The sequence below is a fragment of the Hyaena hyaena genome, unplaced genomic scaffold (assembly GCF_003009895.1).
Source record: "Hyaena hyaena isolate Hyena2069 unplaced genomic scaffold, ASM300989v1 scaffold_562, whole genome shotgun sequence".
Taxonomy (NCBI): domain Eukaryota; kingdom Metazoa; phylum Chordata; class Mammalia; order Carnivora; family Hyaenidae; genus Hyaena; species Hyaena hyaena.
In genome coordinates, this window is record NW_024081198.1 from 968,570 (window position 1) to 989,486 (window position 20,917).

Here is a 20,917-nt window from a genome sequence, read left to right on the forward strand (position 1 = left end):
GCTATGAACTTTTTCCATATTCATGTAGTGTATTATTTTAACTAATATTTATTAATTGCCTACTGTATGCCCACGTACTGAGGATATAAACTAAATAACATGGTCTCTAGCTTCAAGGAGCTTATGGGTTAATGTTTATTTATTTTTGAATGGCAGAGAGAGACAGATCTTGAGCCGGAGAGGGGAGGAGTGGGGAGGAGGGGCGTGGGGGAGGGAGAGGAAGAGGGAGACCCAGAATCAGAAGCAGGCTCCAGGCTCTGAGCTGTCAGCATAGAGTCCAATTGGGGCTCAAATGCACGAACCATGAGATCATGACCTGAGCCGAAGTCAGAAACTCACCAGCTGAGCCACCCCTTAGAGCTTATGGGTTAATGAGGCCAATGTAACAAGTACTTTCCATAATAAGCTAACTGTACATTTAGTACTGTGCCAAGTACATGGTGGTAAGGGAGAGTGCCTCAGCGTGCCTGGAACAGTAACAAAAATGGAATTTGTGCTAAAGTGCAAAGGATAAGGAGGAGTTTGCATCGTGGAGAAATAAAGGGATGCTTTTCTCACACAGGGAATGCCGCCTTCTCTGGAGAGGCCTTTTTTGGGAACTAGAAAGGAAGGGAATAGATTAGTCATGATGCAACCAGAAAAGCAAAACCCACACCAGGTAGTTCAGTGGGAGGAATTTAATGTGGGAAATTAAATTTAAAAATGTTAGAAGATTGAAAGAGCAGCCATGGCAAAGTGAGACAAACACAGGAATGGCAACCGGAGGAGGTCACTTCCTCCCCAGGACAAGGGGAAGGTGGTGGTGCTACAGCCCAAGATGGTGGGTCTCCGGGTAAACCCTGGGGACCACTGAGGTGACATAGCCACTGCCGGAGACACAACTTGAGGGAGGGAAGGAGAGGAGGAGAAGAGAGAGAGAGAATGAGGGGGAGACAGACACACGAAATTTAGTTAGAAGCCAGATGGCAAGGGAGCCTGGGGAACCTTGGTTTGCAGAACAGAGCCCTGCGTATAAAGCAAAGCAAAAGAAGGATGAGGAATAATCTAAGACCAGACAGGCCACTGAGCAGCAGAAGGGAGCTTAGAGTAGAGGAACAGACAAAGATAAAGTAGGTGTCAGCTCATTAAAACAAAAGAAAAAGAGGGCACCTGGGTGGCTAAGTTGCTTGAGCCTCCGACTTTGGCTCAGGTCATGATCTTGTGGTCTGTGAGTTCGAGCCCCTCATCAGGCTCACTGCTGTCAGCCTGTCAGCTTCAGGTCCTCTGTGCCTCTCTCTTTCTTCCCATACCCAGCTTGCGCTCTCTCTCTCAAAAAATAAATAAAACATAAAAAAAAAAAAAGATATTGGAATGCCTGGATGGTTCAGTCAGTTGAGTGTCCAACTCTTGATTTCAGCTGAGGTCAGGATCCCAGGGTCATGGGATTGAGCCCCAAGTTGGGTTCCATTCTGAGTATGGAGACTGCTTAAGATTCTCTCTTTCTCTCTTCCTCAGCCCCTCTCTCCTGCTCCCTCTCTCTCCCTCCCTCTCTCTCTCTCAAATTAAAAAAAAAAAAAAAGGGTCTTGTATGCTCTTCAGAATTTGAATTTTTCCTAATAGCCACTAGAGAGCTTTCCAACAAGCAAGAGAACAAAGTCTGGGTATGAATTCCAGTTCTGCCACTTACTAGCTCTTTGATAGGAGAACCAGATGCTAACTTTGCATTAGAGAAATAATTCTGAAAGCACTGTAGTGGATGAAGTGGAAAGACAGAAAAGAAAAGATTAGAAACCCTTGTTCTCCACCACTTGCAAGGGAATGAGATCCTGAACTGGGACCGTGGCAAAGGGGATGGAGAGGAGGGGAAAGATCCTAGAAAAAGCCAGAGGGATCTGAAAAACAGGAAAGAGCAGATTTCTGAGATTTTGGAGTCTGCAGAAAGGGAATCTGGGAGAAGGTCCATGGGATGGCCAGGTCTGTCACCCCCCACTAGGCTCGCCATGCACCAGAGCAAGGCCTGAATCCATTTTGAGGTTCTGAGACCTTGATTTTCAGGATCCCTCCGCATTTCCTTCATGACCTCCAGTCTCCGCTTGACTACGGTCAACTGAGGAAGAAAATGTCTCTGGCTGCCTCCACTGCCATTAACCGTAACTTCTATGAAGATGTTCTTTCTAAATAACATGCATAAAAGATCACAGTTTCTGCTTTGGAGGAGCCTACACTTACCCATTCCATGTGGATAACTTAGGGCATCTGTGAAGTTTTCTTTGGGGATTTTCTCTGAGTTACACCTTCATGTATAAAGCTTCAGACGCTGCTTTGGCCTTCGTTTGCTGCTTACTCAGTGTTAGGGCTGCAGCTTTGCAAAGTCACGTCCTTGTCCTCCGTGTTTTAGATGAGAAAACAGAAGCAGTAAAGAGATTAGACAACTTGCCCAAGGTCAGACCGTGCTATCCAGTTAACGAGCCAAGAACCCAGGCCTCCTGACTCCCAGCCTGCTACAGTTTGCTCTCCACTGCGAGTATACAGGGACCGGCTTGGGTTTTTTTTTTTTTTAAATTCCACATGGGGCTAGTTTAATTTGAGAAGCTAAGCCTGGGAAGTTAAAGTTCACAGGGGAACCAGCAAAGTTCCATTGTTAGATTTAAGGAATATTAAATATGCCCGGAATAGTAAATATTCGCAGGTAAAAGATCTCACCTAGCAAAAGTGGAAGAGTCACTCAGGGGCCGAGATGCTGTTGGCATTCTGGGCAAAACAGTTTATTCATGGTTTATTCACTGTTTGGAGCGCTCTTGGTCACTTAGCACCCCTGGCCCATTGCTCACTACATGCCAGGACCATCTCTTCTAGGCCTTCTGACAAATCCACCCCATCACTGGAGACACTACCACCTTCACAACAATCACCATTAGACTAAAGAATAGTACAGAAGCTTCTTTTTTTTTTTTTTTGAATGTTTATTATTTATTGTTAGAGAGAGAGAGAGTAGGGGAAGGGCAGAGAGAGAGGGAAACACAGAATCCGAAGCAGGCTGTGCTGACAGCTCGGAGCCTGACATGGGACTCCAACTCATGGACCGCGAGATCACATGAGCTGTAGTCGGATGTTTAACCAACTGAGCCACCCAGGTGCCCCCAGAAGCTTCTATCTTAAACAGACAGTGGAATGTAGGATTATTTTACCATGATGTCCATTCACACAGAAAAAGAGTACATTTATGTCACACTATATAATGAAATATTCTCATTTGGAAAAACATTAAGTTTATTTCCAGAGACGCTGAAGAAAAGATGAAGTTTTAGCATGTTTGCATTGCATGAGCGTGGTCATATCTCAGGCCGGATATTAGAAATGTAACTGAAGTACCAGGGTAAAGAGTTCCGTTAGTTTCAGGCAGGTGCACAAAAAAAATCTGGGTGCAGATTCCAGTTCTGCCACTTACTAGCTGTTTGAGCTTAAGCAAGTTACTGAAATTCTTTTACCTTTCTGTAGGAATTTTTTCTTGTTTCCTCAACAAAAAAGATGGAAAAGCAAAACATGAAAGTCTTCTAATAAATCCATTCATTCATACGCTCAACAAAGTTTGATGACTTCCTGTGTTTGAGGCACTGTGATAGGTGATGGATACATGGTGAGCAAAAAACCAAACCAAATACAACAAAGAGCCTGCCTTAATGAAGTTCATAATACAGCTGAAGAAAACTGTCCACGTTTGCGGCCTTTTTTTGATCGGGGATAACTTTATTAGGAGGTTCACTGGTGTGTACGTCAACAAAAATCTCCCACTGGTTTGTAAACTGTCTACACTCACATAAAACCTGTTCAAGATGTGTACTTCCAGATTCAATAATTGACTTGAATGCCATGACCTACGACGTGGGTCGTTTGTTTATGTCCAGGAGTGAAACCATCCATAACTCGTGTGGTATCTGGACACGTTAATTTGAACAGTTGGATGCCAAATGTATATGCCTCAAACATCGATGTCCATTTTTAGTATAAAAGCATAAATTTTACACAAGATCATTGGAATCTTCTCACCAAAGCAGAGCATCGCCTAGCTATTTTAAATACTCTCCTGTGCCAGGTATTTCCATTTGCTCTTTCAGCTTCAGTCTCTACCCTTCTTTGTGTAATGCCTGGTTCACCTTTTAAGATTTATAATCAAGGGACTCCTTCCTACTCTGGATTCTGTTGGCTCAATCAGTGGGAGGCAGGCAGGTGATGGAGAGGGCCAGAGAATAAGGTGGGGAGTGTTTGTTTCACCTCCCAGATGTCTGAAGATCACAGCTTCCAGGACAAAAGCTACCCTTCCTCTTTGCCTCCTCAGGCTCAGGGCTGGGCTAGTACCCCACTCCCTGGGTGCTCAACTGTACTCTGTCGGTTTCCTTAATGTAGAATCTTCTCCATTACCACTCTTGAGTGTATTCTCTTCCCTATCTCTTCCACCACGGATAGAACTCTTCACAAGCCTGTCTATCAATCTGAACACAGTCTATTTTTTGCTGCATATAAAAAGGACACAAATGCCCACTGAATTCTCACTTAGAAAGTCAGTATTGTCTTTAATTTCCTCTTGCAAAATAAAAAGTCATAGAATTATACATTACTGAAAAATACATAAGAGAACATTTGGGAGACAGAGAAAGACAGAAATCTCACATGATTTCACCAACTACCATCATCATTATTGTTATTTTGGCATGTTCTCATCTGGTCTCTTTTTGGTGCATAATTTTTCAACATACAATTTTGTGTTCTTTCATAAACTTATCACAAATGTTTTTCATATTACTATGTGGGCTTCAGAAAAATTTCAAATACTTACACAGTATTCTATTCTGTAGAAATACTATAGTTCATCAAAGCATTCCTCTGTTGCTCAATAGTTAGGTATGTTTTCTAATTTCTTACTGGTATAACATAACATTAATAGCTTACCTACCTCACATACCATTTCCCTTATATTTTGTTATTTTCTTTGGATAGATTCCCAGAGGTGAAATTAAATTAAAACGTCAGCTTTGAAAAATTATGCAGCTGTAGTAACTTTAAATATGTCCACAAATCCTTTGATATTCCTTCTTTCAAGAAGTGGATGGTAATTCTCCTCTTGAGGATAGACTGCACTCACTTATAATGAATAGAATAAAGCAGAATTAATGATAGAAAACTTTTCAAACTACGCAAAAAAGTCACCGTGACTTTCTTATCTCCACACCCCCCCCCTTCCAGGCCACTTGCTCTGAGAGAAGTTAGCGGAGGCATCATGAGCAGTCCTATGGAAAGACCCCTTAGCAAGGGACAAAGGCCTCCAGTGAATGGCCAGAAGAGTGATCCTTCTCGGAAGTGGCTACTCTGGCTTCACTCAAGCCCACAGTGTCTCAGCAGGTGTCCAGGGTAGAGGAGGTCTTATCTCCAAGACATTTATGAGTATGGCATTTACCTAGAGAGAAGCCAGTAAGATACGTAGGAGAGCTACAAAGTTTCAATAGAAATATATTCATAGAAACACTACTGAAGACAGAGATAGTAGTAATGAAAAGGGTCCTTTGGATTTCCAAATTTCTTTTTTTTAATAATTTTTTAAAACATTTTTATTTATTTTTGAGAGACAGAGAGAGAGCCCAAGCTGGGGAGGGGTGGAGAGAGAGGGATACACAGAATCCAAAGCAGGCTCCAGACTCTGAGCTGTCAGCACAGAGCCCGATGCAGGGCTCAAACCCAACCAACTTTGAGATCATGACCTGAGCCTAAGTCGAATGCTTAACCGACTGAGCCACCCAGGTGCCCCTGGACTTCCACATTTCTTTAAGTTGGAAACCTTGGAGGAAATCACTCAGCTGCACACGTGTGTTACATTTCATGGAAAAGGAGCGATGACTAAGACGGCAGAACCGAGAACCCAGAGAGCAGAGCTCAGAGCTATAGACAGATTATTCCTGGGCAGCAGTAAGACTGAATCTTGGTGATGGACCTTCCAGCATTTCAGCAAGGCTACAAACCATTAACTCCTTAATTCTTCCCAGTTTCCCTCCTTTAAACAAGAATGTCTGTAATGGTTATCCTGTCTCTGTTCCACCACTGTATACTGTGTGTGCATGCGTGTGGGGAGGGGGGGGCAGCAGTGGGTAATGTGCCTCTGTTGTTCACACGTCTTCAGGTTGAGAGAAGGTCTACTGAAGGACTGTACCCAAGGAGCCTTATCCATTCCAGGAACTGATGTAGATGATGAGAATCTGGAGTTTGAGCTGACATGTTGGATTTTGTGGACCTTGGGAAGAGTGAGTATATTGTGCATGTGGGAAGAATGTAAATAATTTGTGGCCAGAGGATGGACTATGGTATTTTTTAATGTATCCATAACTTCTTTGATATTCCTCCGCTCAAGAGGTGGGGCCCAGTCCCCCTTCTTGTGAGTGTCCTTGGACTTAATGACTCATTTCTGATGACCAGAATAAAGTAGAAAGAGAGGGAAACGTGTACAACTAGTAGTACAAGCTGTTGTGCCTCTGTGCTCTTTCTCGGTTATTCTGGGAGAAGTTAGCTGCCATGGCATGAGCAGCTGTGTGGAGTGGTCCATGTGGCAAGAAACAAGAGTCCTCCAAGAGAGCCATGTGTGTGAGCTTTCCTGGAAGTCAGTCCTCTGGTGCAGTCATGCCTTCAGGTGACTAGTCCTAGCTCACAGCTTCGTTGCAGCCTTGTGAGAGACTCCGGGGCTGAATCACCCAGCCAAGCTGCTCCCGAATGCCCAACTCTCAGGAACTGTGTGAGATACTAAATGTTTTCTTAGGATGCATCATTTTGGGTACCTTGCCAGGCAGCAATAGATAACTAGTATAGCAAAAGGGAAAATAGTCTTTTGTAACATTTGTCAAATAAGTTCACTTGGTGAGCTTCTCAATTTTGGATCATCATGGAAAAAGCCAGTGAGGCACAGAGGGAAAATAAAGAGGGAGATAAGAGAGGAATGAAAGAGGAATAAAAGAAAAAAAATAGCAAGAGAAGGAGACGGGAAAAGTGTCCATCTTTCCTAGTTTACTCGGGACAGTCCCAGTTTGTAGAGTTGTCCTAATACAATTATGACTAGAGTCCCCTTGGACTTTCAAGTGTCTTGGTCTGAAGGTAAATTATATGACTCTAGCTAGAGGCCAGTATTTCAGCCTCCCATCCTCTCTACTTTTTGCCTTAATATCCTTTTTTTTCTTTCTTTTTCTTTTTTTTTATACCATGGCTTGTTGCCCACAGCCTTTTTCCAGTCTGTTCTGATATGCTGTTTACTGGGCCAGAGTCCTAACTTTCCCACCAAACTGCAGCCTGTCACCCGTACCAACTCCAGGAGTTAGAAGTCACCTCTGTCCACTTCCTGGCATTCTTACGTCCCAGTAAGCAGTTCGTCACAGCAGCAAAGAGATCAGTGCAGGAACTGGCAGGAATACCTACTGGGGGAATTACTTAACTTCTTTAACCTTCTTTAAGATATAAGCTTAGAAATATAATATAATCTATTATCTTATAGGGACATGGAGAATGATAATGGGATTGTGAATATAATGTGCTTAGTACAGTGCTTGGCAAATATAGAGAAGATACACACACACACACACACACACGCTGGACATGTATCTTTAAGCATCATATTTACATAATATATGTGATGAATATATGTTAGTTACAATCTGGACTTACTCTCATAGAAGGCAAATTCATCTCATTGAGGCTGAAGCACCTTAGGTGTTGGGCCATGTATTTTACCGGGGAACTCTCAAGTACGTAATTGTATTTATTAGTTTTAATGTTAGAAGGCAGAACATGGCTAGGAAATGTATTTAGGAGTAAAGCTAAAGTCAGGCAAAGATTGTATTTGCTTTGCAGTCTTGATATGCCTTACTTTGCTCATTCATTCATACATTTATCCACTTATTCTTTCAATAAAGATGTATTAGTTATCTATCACACACACGATGCTAAACACAGGATTGAGCAATGCTTTGCAACAAGAATAAAGCTTTATTCCCACTTCTTCAAGGAAAACATTACATTTCAAAAAGTGTTATGTAGGAATATAAGTGACTAGTGATCTGAAGCCAAATTAAAAAAATAATATATATATCTACACGCACACACATGTATGTCTTTCAGGGTGACTAGATTTTATTTTAAATTAGCTTTGAGCAATAGAAGCAATTTTCTGCTATAAAAAGGAATGTGTTTTGCTTTTGACTTAACTTGACTTTTTTTAAAACTAAGAGTGGGAAAATGCAAATTATTTGAATATATAATTTGGAATCCTGGTGATATGAGCAGAAGGAGCTGAAAAGAAGACAGATTTTTTTTTTTTTTTTTTTTTTTTTTTTGCCACAGGCAACCCTCTTTTCTGTTTTTAGGAAGAAAGAAAACTAGTAGACAGAAATAGTCCCAGGTACATGGATTATATATTTTATCTGCATAGCATAAAATATTCAATAAAGTTAAGTAGGTGCCTGAAAACCAAGAAACTTCAATAAATGAAGATGTTGACAACAATTAAAATAGGCAATACACATATATACGATAGGTTTAAGGCATTTGGCAATATCACTTTTTTTGATTTTTAAAACTATATTTTCTTTTCACTATTTTTAATTCCCTTTGATAATGAGCACCACTTTATACTTTTCACTAGCCCATAAATTTTTATTTTTGTGTTCACACTCAAGGTCAAGTTTATGAACATGCTACAAATAAGCTAATTGTAGATGAATTGGGGATGTTTTTTAGGAGCAATAATAACCAACACTTAATTTATTAAGTGTTCGCTAAATTTAAAGCCTTACAGGCAATTTCCCCTCTAATTCTCACAACAACCATAGGACTTCGCCACTGTCACTGTCTCATCTCACATGGAAAGTGGAAGAACCTTGCTTGACTACAAAGGCAGATGGTGACAGAGTCAGGATTTGAACCTGGGGAGTCTGGCTCGAGAGCCATGCCTACCCACACTGTTTTGAGTGGATGGGCTAAATGTATTTCACCTGTTTATGTATGGTTCCCAATTCATTAATCTCTTTTGAAAAAGTTACATCTTCTTGGATTCCATTTTAAGTCCTTGTCCTTGGCTCTGTTCTATCCAAGGATTATTTAACTTAATAATTATGCAAGTCCACACCTGTCTGCATGATACACTGACTCATTCATTTAGCTGAAAGGTAGAAACCAAATTGGTTTTTAAAAATACATAGGAATCTAATTGAAAAATTTCATGAATCACCTTAATGAGAAACTAGTAGCAGAATATCAAGTAGAGAGAGCCTCAGACAATTGCTTTTTAAAAGCCCTGGTCAACTATACATATTCATCTCAAATGAAAATGCTTCTCTAGCAAGACATTGCACGACAATAGTAATCACTGAAGTTTAGGATGTGAAAACCATTTCAGTGACTTAAATTATTGTTCCTTATTCTTCTGTGTTTGAAGATAATGGTGTGTCTACTTATTATTGCATCGTGAAGTGACCAGTATTCTTTACAGCACTGGATAAATGAAAGACAAACAAAGTTGATATCATTATTTGCCAGCTCTCGATTTTTTTCTTGGCGGTGGCCATTCATCATTTCCTCCCTAATTTGTCCCAGGTCTCTATTCTCTGTTAGTCTTCTGCCAACAGCCCTCAGCTCTGCCACACAGTTCAGAGAATGCTCTGTGTGTCCTTCAAACCCTTAAACAGCTTCTGCGTCATGGAAAATTTTAAAATGTTATAACATCTTGCTATTATTCTGTATGAATTTACATTCTGCTGGACTTATAAGCTTAACTTTGTATCTTTTGTAAAGTTTATTTATTTTGAGGAGGGCAGGAGAGACCGGGAGAGAGAATCCCAAGCAGGCTCCCATGACCCGAGAGGAAATCAAGAGTCGGCCACTCAACCGACTGAGCCACCCAGGCGCTCCAACTTTGTACCTTTTTAGAGTGCAGCCATTTGGGGTGTGGTTGTTAAGTACACTCCCTAAGGCATGCTGGTGAAATGGGAGGTATCCCTTCAGACAGTTCGCCAGAGCTTGCTGGGCATCGTTTCTCCCAGACATAATGCCCCTCGTTGCCCGGTGAGGTGAGGGGCAGGAGCAGCGTGCCTACCATCCTAGTTCCTTTCTCCTACTTTTTCCCCGTCATATAAAATTATTTTTTTCCATTGTCATTTTGAGAAAATCAATATCCACTTGCAAATAGCATAAGATATTACGCTTTTCTTCATTAGTTTCTTACCATCCTGTATCTCACCAAACTCACAGATGCCCTTGCACACTGGCCCAGATTTCCACAAACCAGGGAAAGAATGGCTGCAGAATTTTTGGAGCCATGTGCAGAATGAAAATGCAGGGCTTTTTGTTCAAAAAAAAAAAAGCAGGAAAAAGTACCATTTAAGATAGTAAAGTCTGAAGTCTTTTTTTCTTCCACACTCTCTCTCTCAACTTGTCATGATGTTTTCCATACGCTATTTAACGTCATGTTCTATAAATAAAAATTAATCATGTTAAATTATTAACATGGTTTTCACCATTCTTTATATTCTACAATGCCAGGGTTCTTTTTTTTTTTAATGTTTATTTGCTTTTGAGAGAGAGACAGAAAGACAGAGTGAACAGAAAAGGGGCAGAGAGAGAAGGAGACACAGAATTCGAAGCAGACTCCAGGTTCTGAGCTGTCAGCACAGAGCCCGATGCAGGGCTCGAACCCACAAACTGCAAGATGATGACCTGAGCCAAAGTTGGCAGCGTAACTGACTGAGCCACCCAGGCGTCCCTGCATTGCCACTTTTGAATGCAGATATCAGAGTATTTAATGCCTATGTGGAATCATCAAAATTACATCATTCCTATTTCATGGGACCCCTTCCACTTGGCCAGAAGAAGCATATACAAGTGACTCAGGAAGGTTGTGGAGGAAAGGAGAGCTCATCAGCACAAAGCGAGCTGAGGTGGACTCCTGTGGGCATCGGGGTATTTGCAAGGTGAGCGTGGGCCTTCCCAGGTGCCCTGTGACCTTATCCCATGACTCTGGATGCACGTGAATCTGTCCAGGACGACGGCTGCCAGTCCCCTCTCCCGCCAGCTGCTGGACTGACGCGCCACCTGCTTAGGTGGAGAACACCCTGGCAGAGTCCAGCCGGACATCTCCTCTTTCCACGGGCCTGATGCTGCAGCCCACACGGACACGCAAGTGCCCAGGGCACTGCGCCTGTGGGCTAGAAAGCTACACTTGGATGGGGGGGGGGGGGGTGAAAGGCTGGTCTGCCCTGAGCGGCGGTCTCTGGCTGCCGGCTGGCTCCTGGTGTATCAGGCACTGCCAGCCAGGGCGGGATGTCCTCTGCATCCTAGGCCCCCGAGTCCCGTGGGATGTGGATGCCCTTCCCCATTCCCACCCAAACCTGCACCCTTGTCCCTGCCAGGGGGCTGGAGGTTAAGCCAACACTCGGGCAGCACTGGGGAGCCTGTGGCTGGGCGAGGCGGAGGATAGCCAAGAAACATCCTGGGGAGGGCGGGAAGGGGTGGGAAGGAGAGCTGTGGGAGCGCAGGCTCCAAGCTCCCTGTGCAATCTCCACTGCCTCAAGAATTTCACCTATAAAACAAAAATTCAAAGATAACGTGCTTAAGAATTTGAAGATGGTGACTACAGCTCATTAGACCTTAATTGTGGGGCCCTCCTGTCCTGGGCTTTGTGTGGGGACCCTGAGCACATGACCAGGAATATTATGAGCGAGTTAGCTGACCCACAAGGAGGTAGGAGTCAGCAAACAACATAGTTTTAAAATAAAGAGAAAATAACTTTTTGCTGTCCCTTCCCATGATTCATACCTGACAATTTTAAAATACCTATTTTATTTTAAGAAAACTTGACAAACGTGTCAGTCGTACATGTAAAAACCTTGACAGGAAATACAACTTTCCCTGCCCAAACCAGATTTAGTCTTCCTGGTGAATAACAATAATAATGGTATGACTAGCTGAACACATCTGGGAGCCAGACATTGTGCTGGTTAAGCACCGTATAGTTCTCAATTTATAGTTCTATAAATGAACTTAATAGAAATTATCTAATCTCTGTAACACGGGGCAGATACAATTCTTAGCCCCAATTTGGAGATGAGGATCTTGATGTACGGAAGTCAGCCCATCTAAGGCCAGGATCTGAAAAGAATGGTCTAGCACGATCAGACTTTATCACAGTAATGTAGAGTAATTTAATACTGAGAAGCCTATAAAGCAGATATAGCACATCTGGAGGTCCAATTGGAAAAATGTGTAGTCATCACTGGAAGCTGAAAAGGCATTTGAGGTGATTCAATGCCCATTCCTTCTTCCAGACTCTTTTAAATCCAGGAAATAAGAGCACCTGGGTGGCTCAGTCAGTTAAGTGTCTGACCGGCTCAGGTCATGATCTCATGGTTCATGGGTTCGAGCCCCGCGTTGGGCTCTGTGCTGACAGCTAGCTCAGAGCCTGGAGCCTGTTTCAGATTCTGTGCCTCCATCTCTCTCTGACCCTCTCCTGTTCACACTGCCTTTCTCTCTCTCTCTCAGAAATAAATAAAACATTAAAAAAGTAAAAAAAAAAATAAATCCAGGAAATAAAGGATACTTTCTTAACAAGATAAAGGCTTTGTCTCTAATCAACAGGAAAATATTGTGCTTCATTGACATTAGAGATAGCCTTATTAAACAAGAACTCAATATTTCTGCTGTCACAATTAGTATTTTACGTTGTTCTGGAAGCTATAATCAGTGCAATAATGCGGGAAATAGAAATAAGAGCAATAATATAGGAATGGGCAAAGACACAATTACCATCTTTTTCATAGGATATGATTTATCCCCAGAAAACTCAAAAGAATCTATGGGAAAAAATGTCAGAACTAAGAGTTTAGTTAAGTAGCTGAACAAAATCAATTGTTTTTCTATATACCAACAACAATCAGATAGAAAGTCCAATGGGAAAAATTCCCATTTTTAAAAGCAACAAGTATGGAGCTGCTAATTCAAGCATCTGGGTCACCTCTGGGTCTGTTTCTAGGGGCCATTTTACCTCTGGCCAAGGGTCACATCTTCCTGTTTACTTTTGTTTGGGCGGGTGGTTACTCTACTGGCAGATCAGCTGTGCCTACTGTGGATTAATTTTAGGTTTTACTAGGATTGGTCTAGAATCGCTCTTTCTTTAGAGTAGACTTAACTCTTTTTTCCCCCCAAGTTTATTTATTTATTGAGAGAAAGAGAGAGTGAGTGAGTACAAGCGGGGGAGGGGAAGACAGGGGGACAGAGAGAGAAGGAGAGGGAAAGGGAGAGAGAGAAAGAGAGAATCCCAAGTAGGCTCCACGTTGTCAGCACAGAGCCCGAAGTGGGGCTGGAACGCATGACCTGTGAGATCATGACCCACGTTGAAGTCGGACGCTTAACCAACGGAGCCCCCCAGTCACCCCCAGAGTAGTCTCACTCTTAAGGCATGTCTTTCAGTGAATCTTCACACCCTGGCTGGTTTGAACTCTGACATCCCCCAGCATTGTGTGACCTCCGGGAGCTGCTTGCTGCCACGCAGCCTCCTGGAGTCTTGCCCCACGTACGTGCCGCACGACAGAAGGGTATGTCTACTACCAGTTACTCAGCCACGGCCGGACCCCAAACTCTAAACTGAGGTTTTGATTCCAGCGATTAAATATTTTATTTCTGGGAATCCTATGGTAAGTGTATCTGTTTAATTCCAATGTTTTGTTTTGTTGTAAAACCAATTTTGGTCATTTCAGCTTGTGGCACACAGAGCCCTCGTGCATTCTGTCTGTATTCAGTTCCAGGGTCTGATTTGTTGGGGTCTAATTTGCGGTCTCTGTCGCCTCTCACAGTGGCTGGCCCTGTGTGGACTTGGTTGTGTTCAGGGGCTTGTGACTCATCTAGGAGAGCCGTGTTGGTTTCTTCCTTCAGCCAGCTGTGTCTGTGTGTGTACACGGGCCTCAGCACACGCAGGGCCTGCCTGAAGGTTTTAGCCCCAGGAGGGGTCTTAGACTCGGGCTCCCCTCCTGCTGTCCCCAGGTCCCCTGTGCTCACATACTGGCGGCACAGAGCTCGGCCTCCAGGCAGTCCTGCCCCTTCACAAGGCCTGCGGCTCCCTCCTCCTCTGCTTCCAAGCACCCCGGAAGTCGGAAGTCGGCCTGGCTGTCCCCAGTTACCACCTATGTTCCGGGTTATTTCCAATACAGGCTGGCTACCTAGTCCTCACCCCGGCTACTTGAGGGTCAGCTCTTGGAGTTTTAAAAATTTATTTTTACCACTTTTTTTTTTTTCCTGAAGAGAAAAATCCCTGGGATGAGATATGCTTGTATTTGGTGGTCGAGCTGTTGTGGAAGAGACGCTTACCTCTGACCTTTTGGGGAGCAGAAACACATGTATTAATTTTACCATCAGGAAAATAACAAAGAAGTCAACAGATATCTGTATCTGAATTAGTAATGTACATATTTACGTGGTAAATAATCACTATGAGAAATTGAGTTATTGGTATAATCTATTCAGCATTCTCGTGTTGCCTAATTTATTTCTCGAGTCCAAACACTGGCTAAAGGATACTCTGCACAGACGGAATCTTTGTACGTTTTAGAAAAACATATTTAAGTTGACAAATGAAGACTGACATTTGGCTATGCTTTAATAGGCTGAACACCAAGCAAATCTTTTTTCCTTTATTTGTTCATTTTGCAATAAGTCTTGACATCACCTTCTCCTCTTTCCGAAATTTGCTTACTTAGCAGGGCACAATGCAGTTTTGATGTACAATCTGATTTCAAAAGAATCTTTGAGACAGCTAATCTTCTGTACACTCACTGTAATAAAATATTACAGCACAAACGGTATATAAGATACTCACTTTCTTGAGAACCTTTTAGCTCCAAAGAGCAATGACATAAAAAAGTATAGATTTTCAGAGTGTTGTGTGTGGGTTTTTAATTTTTTTTTTTTTTTTTTTTTTTTTTGCAGATTTTCCAGCTTGCACCTTTAACTCTTATAGCACCCAGAGCTTGCAGAGTAAAACATTATATGCCACAGACTGGAAGTATCTTTATTCATTGCCTTTCATTCCTAAACTCATTTTATCTCCGTTTAAAATCTGCTAGTGGACTGATCTTACCTTTAAGCTGCTCACTTCATCCTTGAAAATACAGATAGAAAATGTCATACTGAATTAGACTAAGAATCAAGTTCAGTTCTTGATCTCTTAAGGTAAACATCGCCAAAATATGTTTTATGAGAGAGTGTGGCTTCTATCTTCGCCTTTTTTGTCTACTGGCTGATTTCCACCAATGGCCCTTTATCAACAAATCGCTTTCCCACTCCCACCACCCAAGCTGAAATCATGCCATGTTCTATAAATTCACCTTTATACTCTCATTTTTCTTAAAACCATCTGTCTGCTTCAAGAAGTAACCAACCTAATTCTGGATTTGGTAAATAAATCCACGCAACACCTGACCTTCATGGTTTATTCTTTTTCTGGACTGAGATCCTAAGTTTTAAAAACATGCTTTTCTTGACAAAATAAACAAAAACATGGTAGAAACACCCAAACAGTCCAATAACGGCTCATTAAATATATGAGTTATGGTCCCGTTCATTTAATAGACCTGTGGCCCCATCCTCACAGGTGACCATTGTTCAGTTCTGTATGGGGGCTTCCAGATTCTAAGTATGGAGGCTAAATATATTCTTTTGGTCACACCTTTTTTCCACTCCTTCTTAAAATTGTATGGCAGAAAAGCATAGCTTGCTTTCTCAAGGGCAAGAGAGTACAGGCACACAATTTTCAAATCTCGAAAATAGATGGTAATGAACTTCTAGACCAAAGAGAACTTAAATGCTTCAACATAGAGACCCCTGAAAGAGGCAGGTTGACACTGCAGAGTTCCAGAAAGACTTGAGAATGGAAGGATCCAGATATCTCTGAAGTTGGCATTGTAAATAGGATTGACTGAAATTCTGTTTATAAAGCATTTTGATCTCAAGCTCCCTCCTGCACCAACCCCCTCTCCCCTCACACACCAGCAGAAACCTCTTCTGAGGCCAAACCACGGGTATTCCACATACAGAGAAACTAGCATATTTGAAGGAAGGGGTATTAAATAAAGCGCTCCTTCCTATACACAACTCTGAACAAAATAGCAGCTAGGCTTTAACTGACAGGCAGAAGAAATTGGAACCAAAGAGAAAGACCTATCAATACTGAAAAGTCAAGGTCATATGAAGGGACTCAGCCAGAAAAGCAATGAGTGACACTCACCAGTCAAAAGCTAATTCCATATACACAGAGCTTGTAATTTGTTTTAAAATATGAACATATAGAATAAAGAAAAATATATGAATAAATAAGAACAGGAGGTACATTTGAAGAACAAATTTAAAAAATAGGATGGAGTAAGTAAAAAGCTCAAGAGAATGGATAGACAATAAGGAGGTTCTCAAAAAATCAAGAAATCTTTTAAAGGGGGACAATAGAAAGATAAATAGATCAACGGTAAGGAGGAGGAAAAGAAAAATTACAGAGTGCAGGAGATTTGAGTATCTGAATAATAGAAATTCCAGAGAGACTGGACAGAGAAAATAAGGAGAGGACGAAGTTTCCAAAGAAATTATTGCTTTGTTGTTATTTTTGTTGAACTAAGTTTTTAGATGGAAAGAACTATGGAGTGCCCAGCAAAGAACTATGGAGTGCCCAGCACATCAGTGAGCAACGATCTTTACCAAGTTAGGTCAATGTGAAAGTTCATAACAGTAGGGACAGAGATTCTAGGGGGGAGCGGGGGGACCAAACAGATCAGGAATCAGAGTATGTGATTTCCTGAGAAAAGTGTCCAAAGCTGGAAGACAAAGGGGCAATGCGTTCAAAGCTCTGAGGGCGGAGATGCACCGCCCTAGATTCCTTCCTATCCCTGGACAACTTGTTACCCACTCAGGAGGTACAGTAAACGCATCTTTAGGCATGTGAGAGCTCAGACGTGTATCATGCAGCCTTTCCCAGGAAATGATGGAGGACTGTGTTCCACTCCAAAATGTGAAAAGAGGAAGACCGGGGACATGGAGAGGGTAAAATAGAATCTTTGAGACACAGAGAAGGGCAATCCTAGAATGACTGTTTTTCAGGACTGGAAAACAACCATTGTAGGAACAGTAATACAGGGAGTCCCTGAAGGCATTTCTAAAATGATAATGAAAAACTTACGTATTACCTGATGTGTCGCACTGCACTAACAATACGTGTTTAGTTCTGGAGAGGAGTGTGGGGGTGAACTAATGATGGGTAGACACATGAGAACACATGAGAAGTACATAAAACATGATGCAAACTGAAAAGAGTATTTTAACTCTATGGAAAGTAAGATGTATAAGAAAAGAAATATAATTGATGAACTGAAATAATTGATTTAACTAAAATTACTTTTTTTTTAAATGTTTTTTTTTAATGTTTTTATTTATTTCCAGGAGAGAGAGAGAGAGAGACAGCGTGAGCAAGGGGAGGGTCAGAGAGAGAGGGAGACACAGGCTCTGAAACAGGCTCTAGGCTCTGAGCTGGCAGTCAGCACAGAGCCCGACGCGGGGCTCGAACCCACGAACCGCAAGATCATGACCTAAGCGAAAGTTGGACGCTTAACCGACTAAGCCACCCAGGCGCCCCTAAAATTACTCTTTAAATATACTCAAAGGATGGAGAAAGGGAATGTCTGACCTGGAGGCGGATTGCAGGAGAGCGCCAAATCCTCATCTTCCTTTGTAGGAAGTCAACAGTTAGTAATCTAAAAAATGAAATCAATCCAGAAATATCATTATAACGTATTATCCTGAAACAGGAAGGCAGATACCAAAAGAAACTGCTGCAAGATTAGAAAGTGATCGCCTCTGAGAAGAAAAATGAGGGTTGATGGGAAGAGAGATGCTGGTTTTAACTCTCTAGAGTTCTTTGAATTTTAGAAATATATATAAAATATATATTTTCATATGTAATATATATTTCCATATATATGGAAAAAGCTTATCTTTTCCAGAAAACTTTTATAATAAGGTTTTTATTTCCTCTAACCTTTGTGTGTGTGTATAGATAGATAAATGTAATTCTATGCAATTAAAGTATGTTGTGAACAGCAACAGCATATTGTAGACGTTTCTGTACTTTGCTGTGTGCCTGTAAAATACCTGCAGACCATCTCATATCAGTGGGATAGATGGACTTCATTCTTTTTCACAGTTACATGCAATTTCGTTGTACAGATGTATTTGTTGACATGCAAACTTGTGAATATACATATTGCGATATTACAATCCCAGAAGTAAAATTCTAGGTCAAAACTCCAAATCTTGCCCTCCAAAGATGCTGCACTCAAATTTCTGGCCTCACCAGTATTTGTTACACACGCTTAACCAACACTATATATTCCAAACCATTCCATCTCTTCAATCTGCTATGGGAAAGGATGTATTGCCATTAGCAATTTAACCTGAATTTCTTTCAATTTATTTTATAAAAACTGTCTATTCAATCCCAGTTTAAAAAATCTTTCCTCATTCCAATCCCTTCTCCAGTCTCTTCTTCTTTCTCTTCCCATTTCTCCTAATTGTTTGTCCTTCTCTTCCTTTACGACACTGGAAAAAGTTTATTCCAGAAATCTTTTATAATAAGGCTTAATTTTTTAAAATATTTATTTATATTTGAGAGAGACAGAGACAGAGTGTGAGCTGGGGAGGGGTGGAGAGAGGGGAGACACAGAATCTGAAGCAGGTCCCAGGCTCCACACAGCCCGATATGGGTCTCAAACTCACAAACTGCCAAGACCATGACCTGAGCTGAAGCAGGATGCCTAACCCACTGAACCACCCAGGCACCTCTAAAATAAGGCTTTTATTTCCTCTAAGCATTGTATAATTATGTGCCGACAGTCACAATTACAGATACGATCCTTGGTTTTCAAGATGTGTGCCAAATGATCATGACTTAATGAAAATTATAATGATTGATCAAGAGAATTCTTTGTGTTGACGTTCATCATACGGTATTTCACAGAATATAAGATGTGATTGACTGCAGGGCACACAATTACTTCATGAAGTACTGAAAAGTAAAAATGCTGCCAATTAAGAGAAAAAACCACAATGCTTTCTTAACACTTACAATTTTTATTGTATACTTTGTGAATAATGTACAATTCATAATAGTTTTACATCCTATGGAAGTAAAAGCACTATGTAAAAATGCTAACATATTATATGGCTATAAAACATCAGATAACTCATGTATTCTGAAAACTAGTAAATTTCTAGATGTTGTCTAAGTAAAACGATGCCTACAAAATGCCAACATCAGTAAAACAGGAGCTGCTGTAGTGTTGGCTTAAGGATTTTAAGCCATTTAAACAACCAGTTCTGTAAAGCAAAATGCATACTCCATTAAATCACCATGAAACTTTCTGAAAAGCTTTCTGGTACCCACGACCATAATTCTAAAATGTATGAATTCCTATTATACACTTTGAGAAGCTTTATGGCTCTGCGATTTATTTACACCTATTAAAATCCTGATAAGATTAATTTCACTGGCATGTATTACCATACCAGAGGGGCTAAGATCAATGTCAGTTTGGTAGCCAACAAAAATTTTCAAAGTTTGAAAGTGACATTTTAGAAAGACCTTAGTCCACAGGTATACATAGAAACAAAGTACTAAGTTTCTTGATGCAAGGGCAGGTATATTTGTTTTAAGATAATATAAGAATGTACAACAGGTTGCTTTACAATTATATTTTATAATAAGAACAATAAACTGGATAAATTAAGTGAATTTCTTAATACGAAATGATACTGAGAAATAGCGTAAACCTTTTAACATCTAGACTGCCTGTAGAGTATGATACTAAAATTTATGTATAGTTTCATGTTTCCAAGCAACAATTTGTAGAAAGAAATACTGGGAATAACAGCATACATGAATTTCGTATGTTACTATCAAAGCATTAAAATTTTTCAATTGATGTACACAACAATCCAATGGGAGATTTTTACCTCCCAATTTATAGATGATAAAATTCAAGGGTGATAATACATGATCACTGTAATTTATTACTTTTTCATTTTAATTTATCAGAATATTTTATTTATTCCCATTTTAATATTATGCTGCAGCCTTTCAAATAGAGAAATATTCATTTATATTGATAAAGAATAAAGACTGCATATGCAGTGTGCCCTGGGAGAGTGACAGAATTATAAAAAATTTTAATGAGTTAATTCATTTTTAAATCTATACTGACAGAACTGTTCCAAATAGCATTTTCTCTGTATTTGCAAGATAATATACCTTACAGTCAAAGATGAAAGTAAATTACATTTCTTCAATTATCTTGGACAACAAATAATTAATATCGAGGACACTCGGTATAGACTTTGGACGTGTTAAATGAGTGGGTTGGCATTTTCATTTAGTCAATCTATTGAGTCAACCTTCAAAGCAGGTGAAATTAAATTATTATACTATATGGAATCTTCAAATCCATGAATCATATGTATTTCTATATCAATATAATAAATAATGCCAGATAAAGAATGTACAAAGTTTAACAAATACATAGTCAATGCTAATAGTAACATTTTCTTGGAAATAACATGACTTTTATAAATAGGCAGCTGCAGAACTATCAATTTCACATTTATAACTGACAAAAACAAAGTGCATAGTTCCTATTTTCATATGCAGAAGCAAGGTGATAGTTGGAGTGTGAGCAAATTACGTTAAATACACCTTAGAAAAGAAGATGAATGAACTTATCTTCCACATACAATATATAAATATATTAACTTAAATTCGTTGTTCTATTTTTGTACAGTATCCTTTCATAAACCATACTTTCTAACTGAATGGACCTCCATTAAATGCTAT

At 40.6% G+C, this 20,917-nt stretch overlaps 1 protein-coding gene across 2 annotated transcripts; it reads left to right on the forward strand.

Moving 5' to 3' along the window:
- The first annotated feature begins 10,703 nt into the window (after window positions 1-10,703).
- On the forward strand, window positions 10,704-17,487 carry LOC120248086. Of its 2 annotated transcripts, XR_005532492.1 has the most exons (3): window positions 10,704-10,973; window positions 13,468-14,450; window positions 14,980-17,487. XR_005532492.1 is itself a non-coding variant. In XM_039256284.1 (2 exons), exons 1-2 carry the CDS (start codon window positions 13,715-13,717, stop codon window positions 15,154-15,156), a joined length of 702 nt encoding a protein of 233 aa, XP_039112215.1. In that variant the 5' UTR covers window positions 13,364-13,714; the 3' UTR covers window positions 15,157-17,487. The 2 variants fall into 2 exon arrangements, 1 of the variants encoding a protein (XP_039112215.1); XM_039256284.1 differs by lacking the exon at window positions 10,704-10,973 and having other exon boundaries at window positions 13,364-14,239.
- The last annotated feature ends 3,430 nt before the right edge of the window (window positions 17,488-20,917 follow it).

What these genes read in the sequence shown, in the direction of transcription:
- LOC120248086 (XM_039256284.1), top strand. Translation starts at nt 13,715, where the DNA reads ATGTTTTGTTTTGTTGTAAAACCAATTTTGGTCATTTCAGCTTGTGGC. An exon ending in CTCACCCCGGCTACTTGAGG is followed by an intron (nt 14,240 to 14,979) that starts GTCAGCTCTTGG and finishes TTTTTTTTGCAG; the next exon opens with ATTTTCCAGCTTGCACCTTT.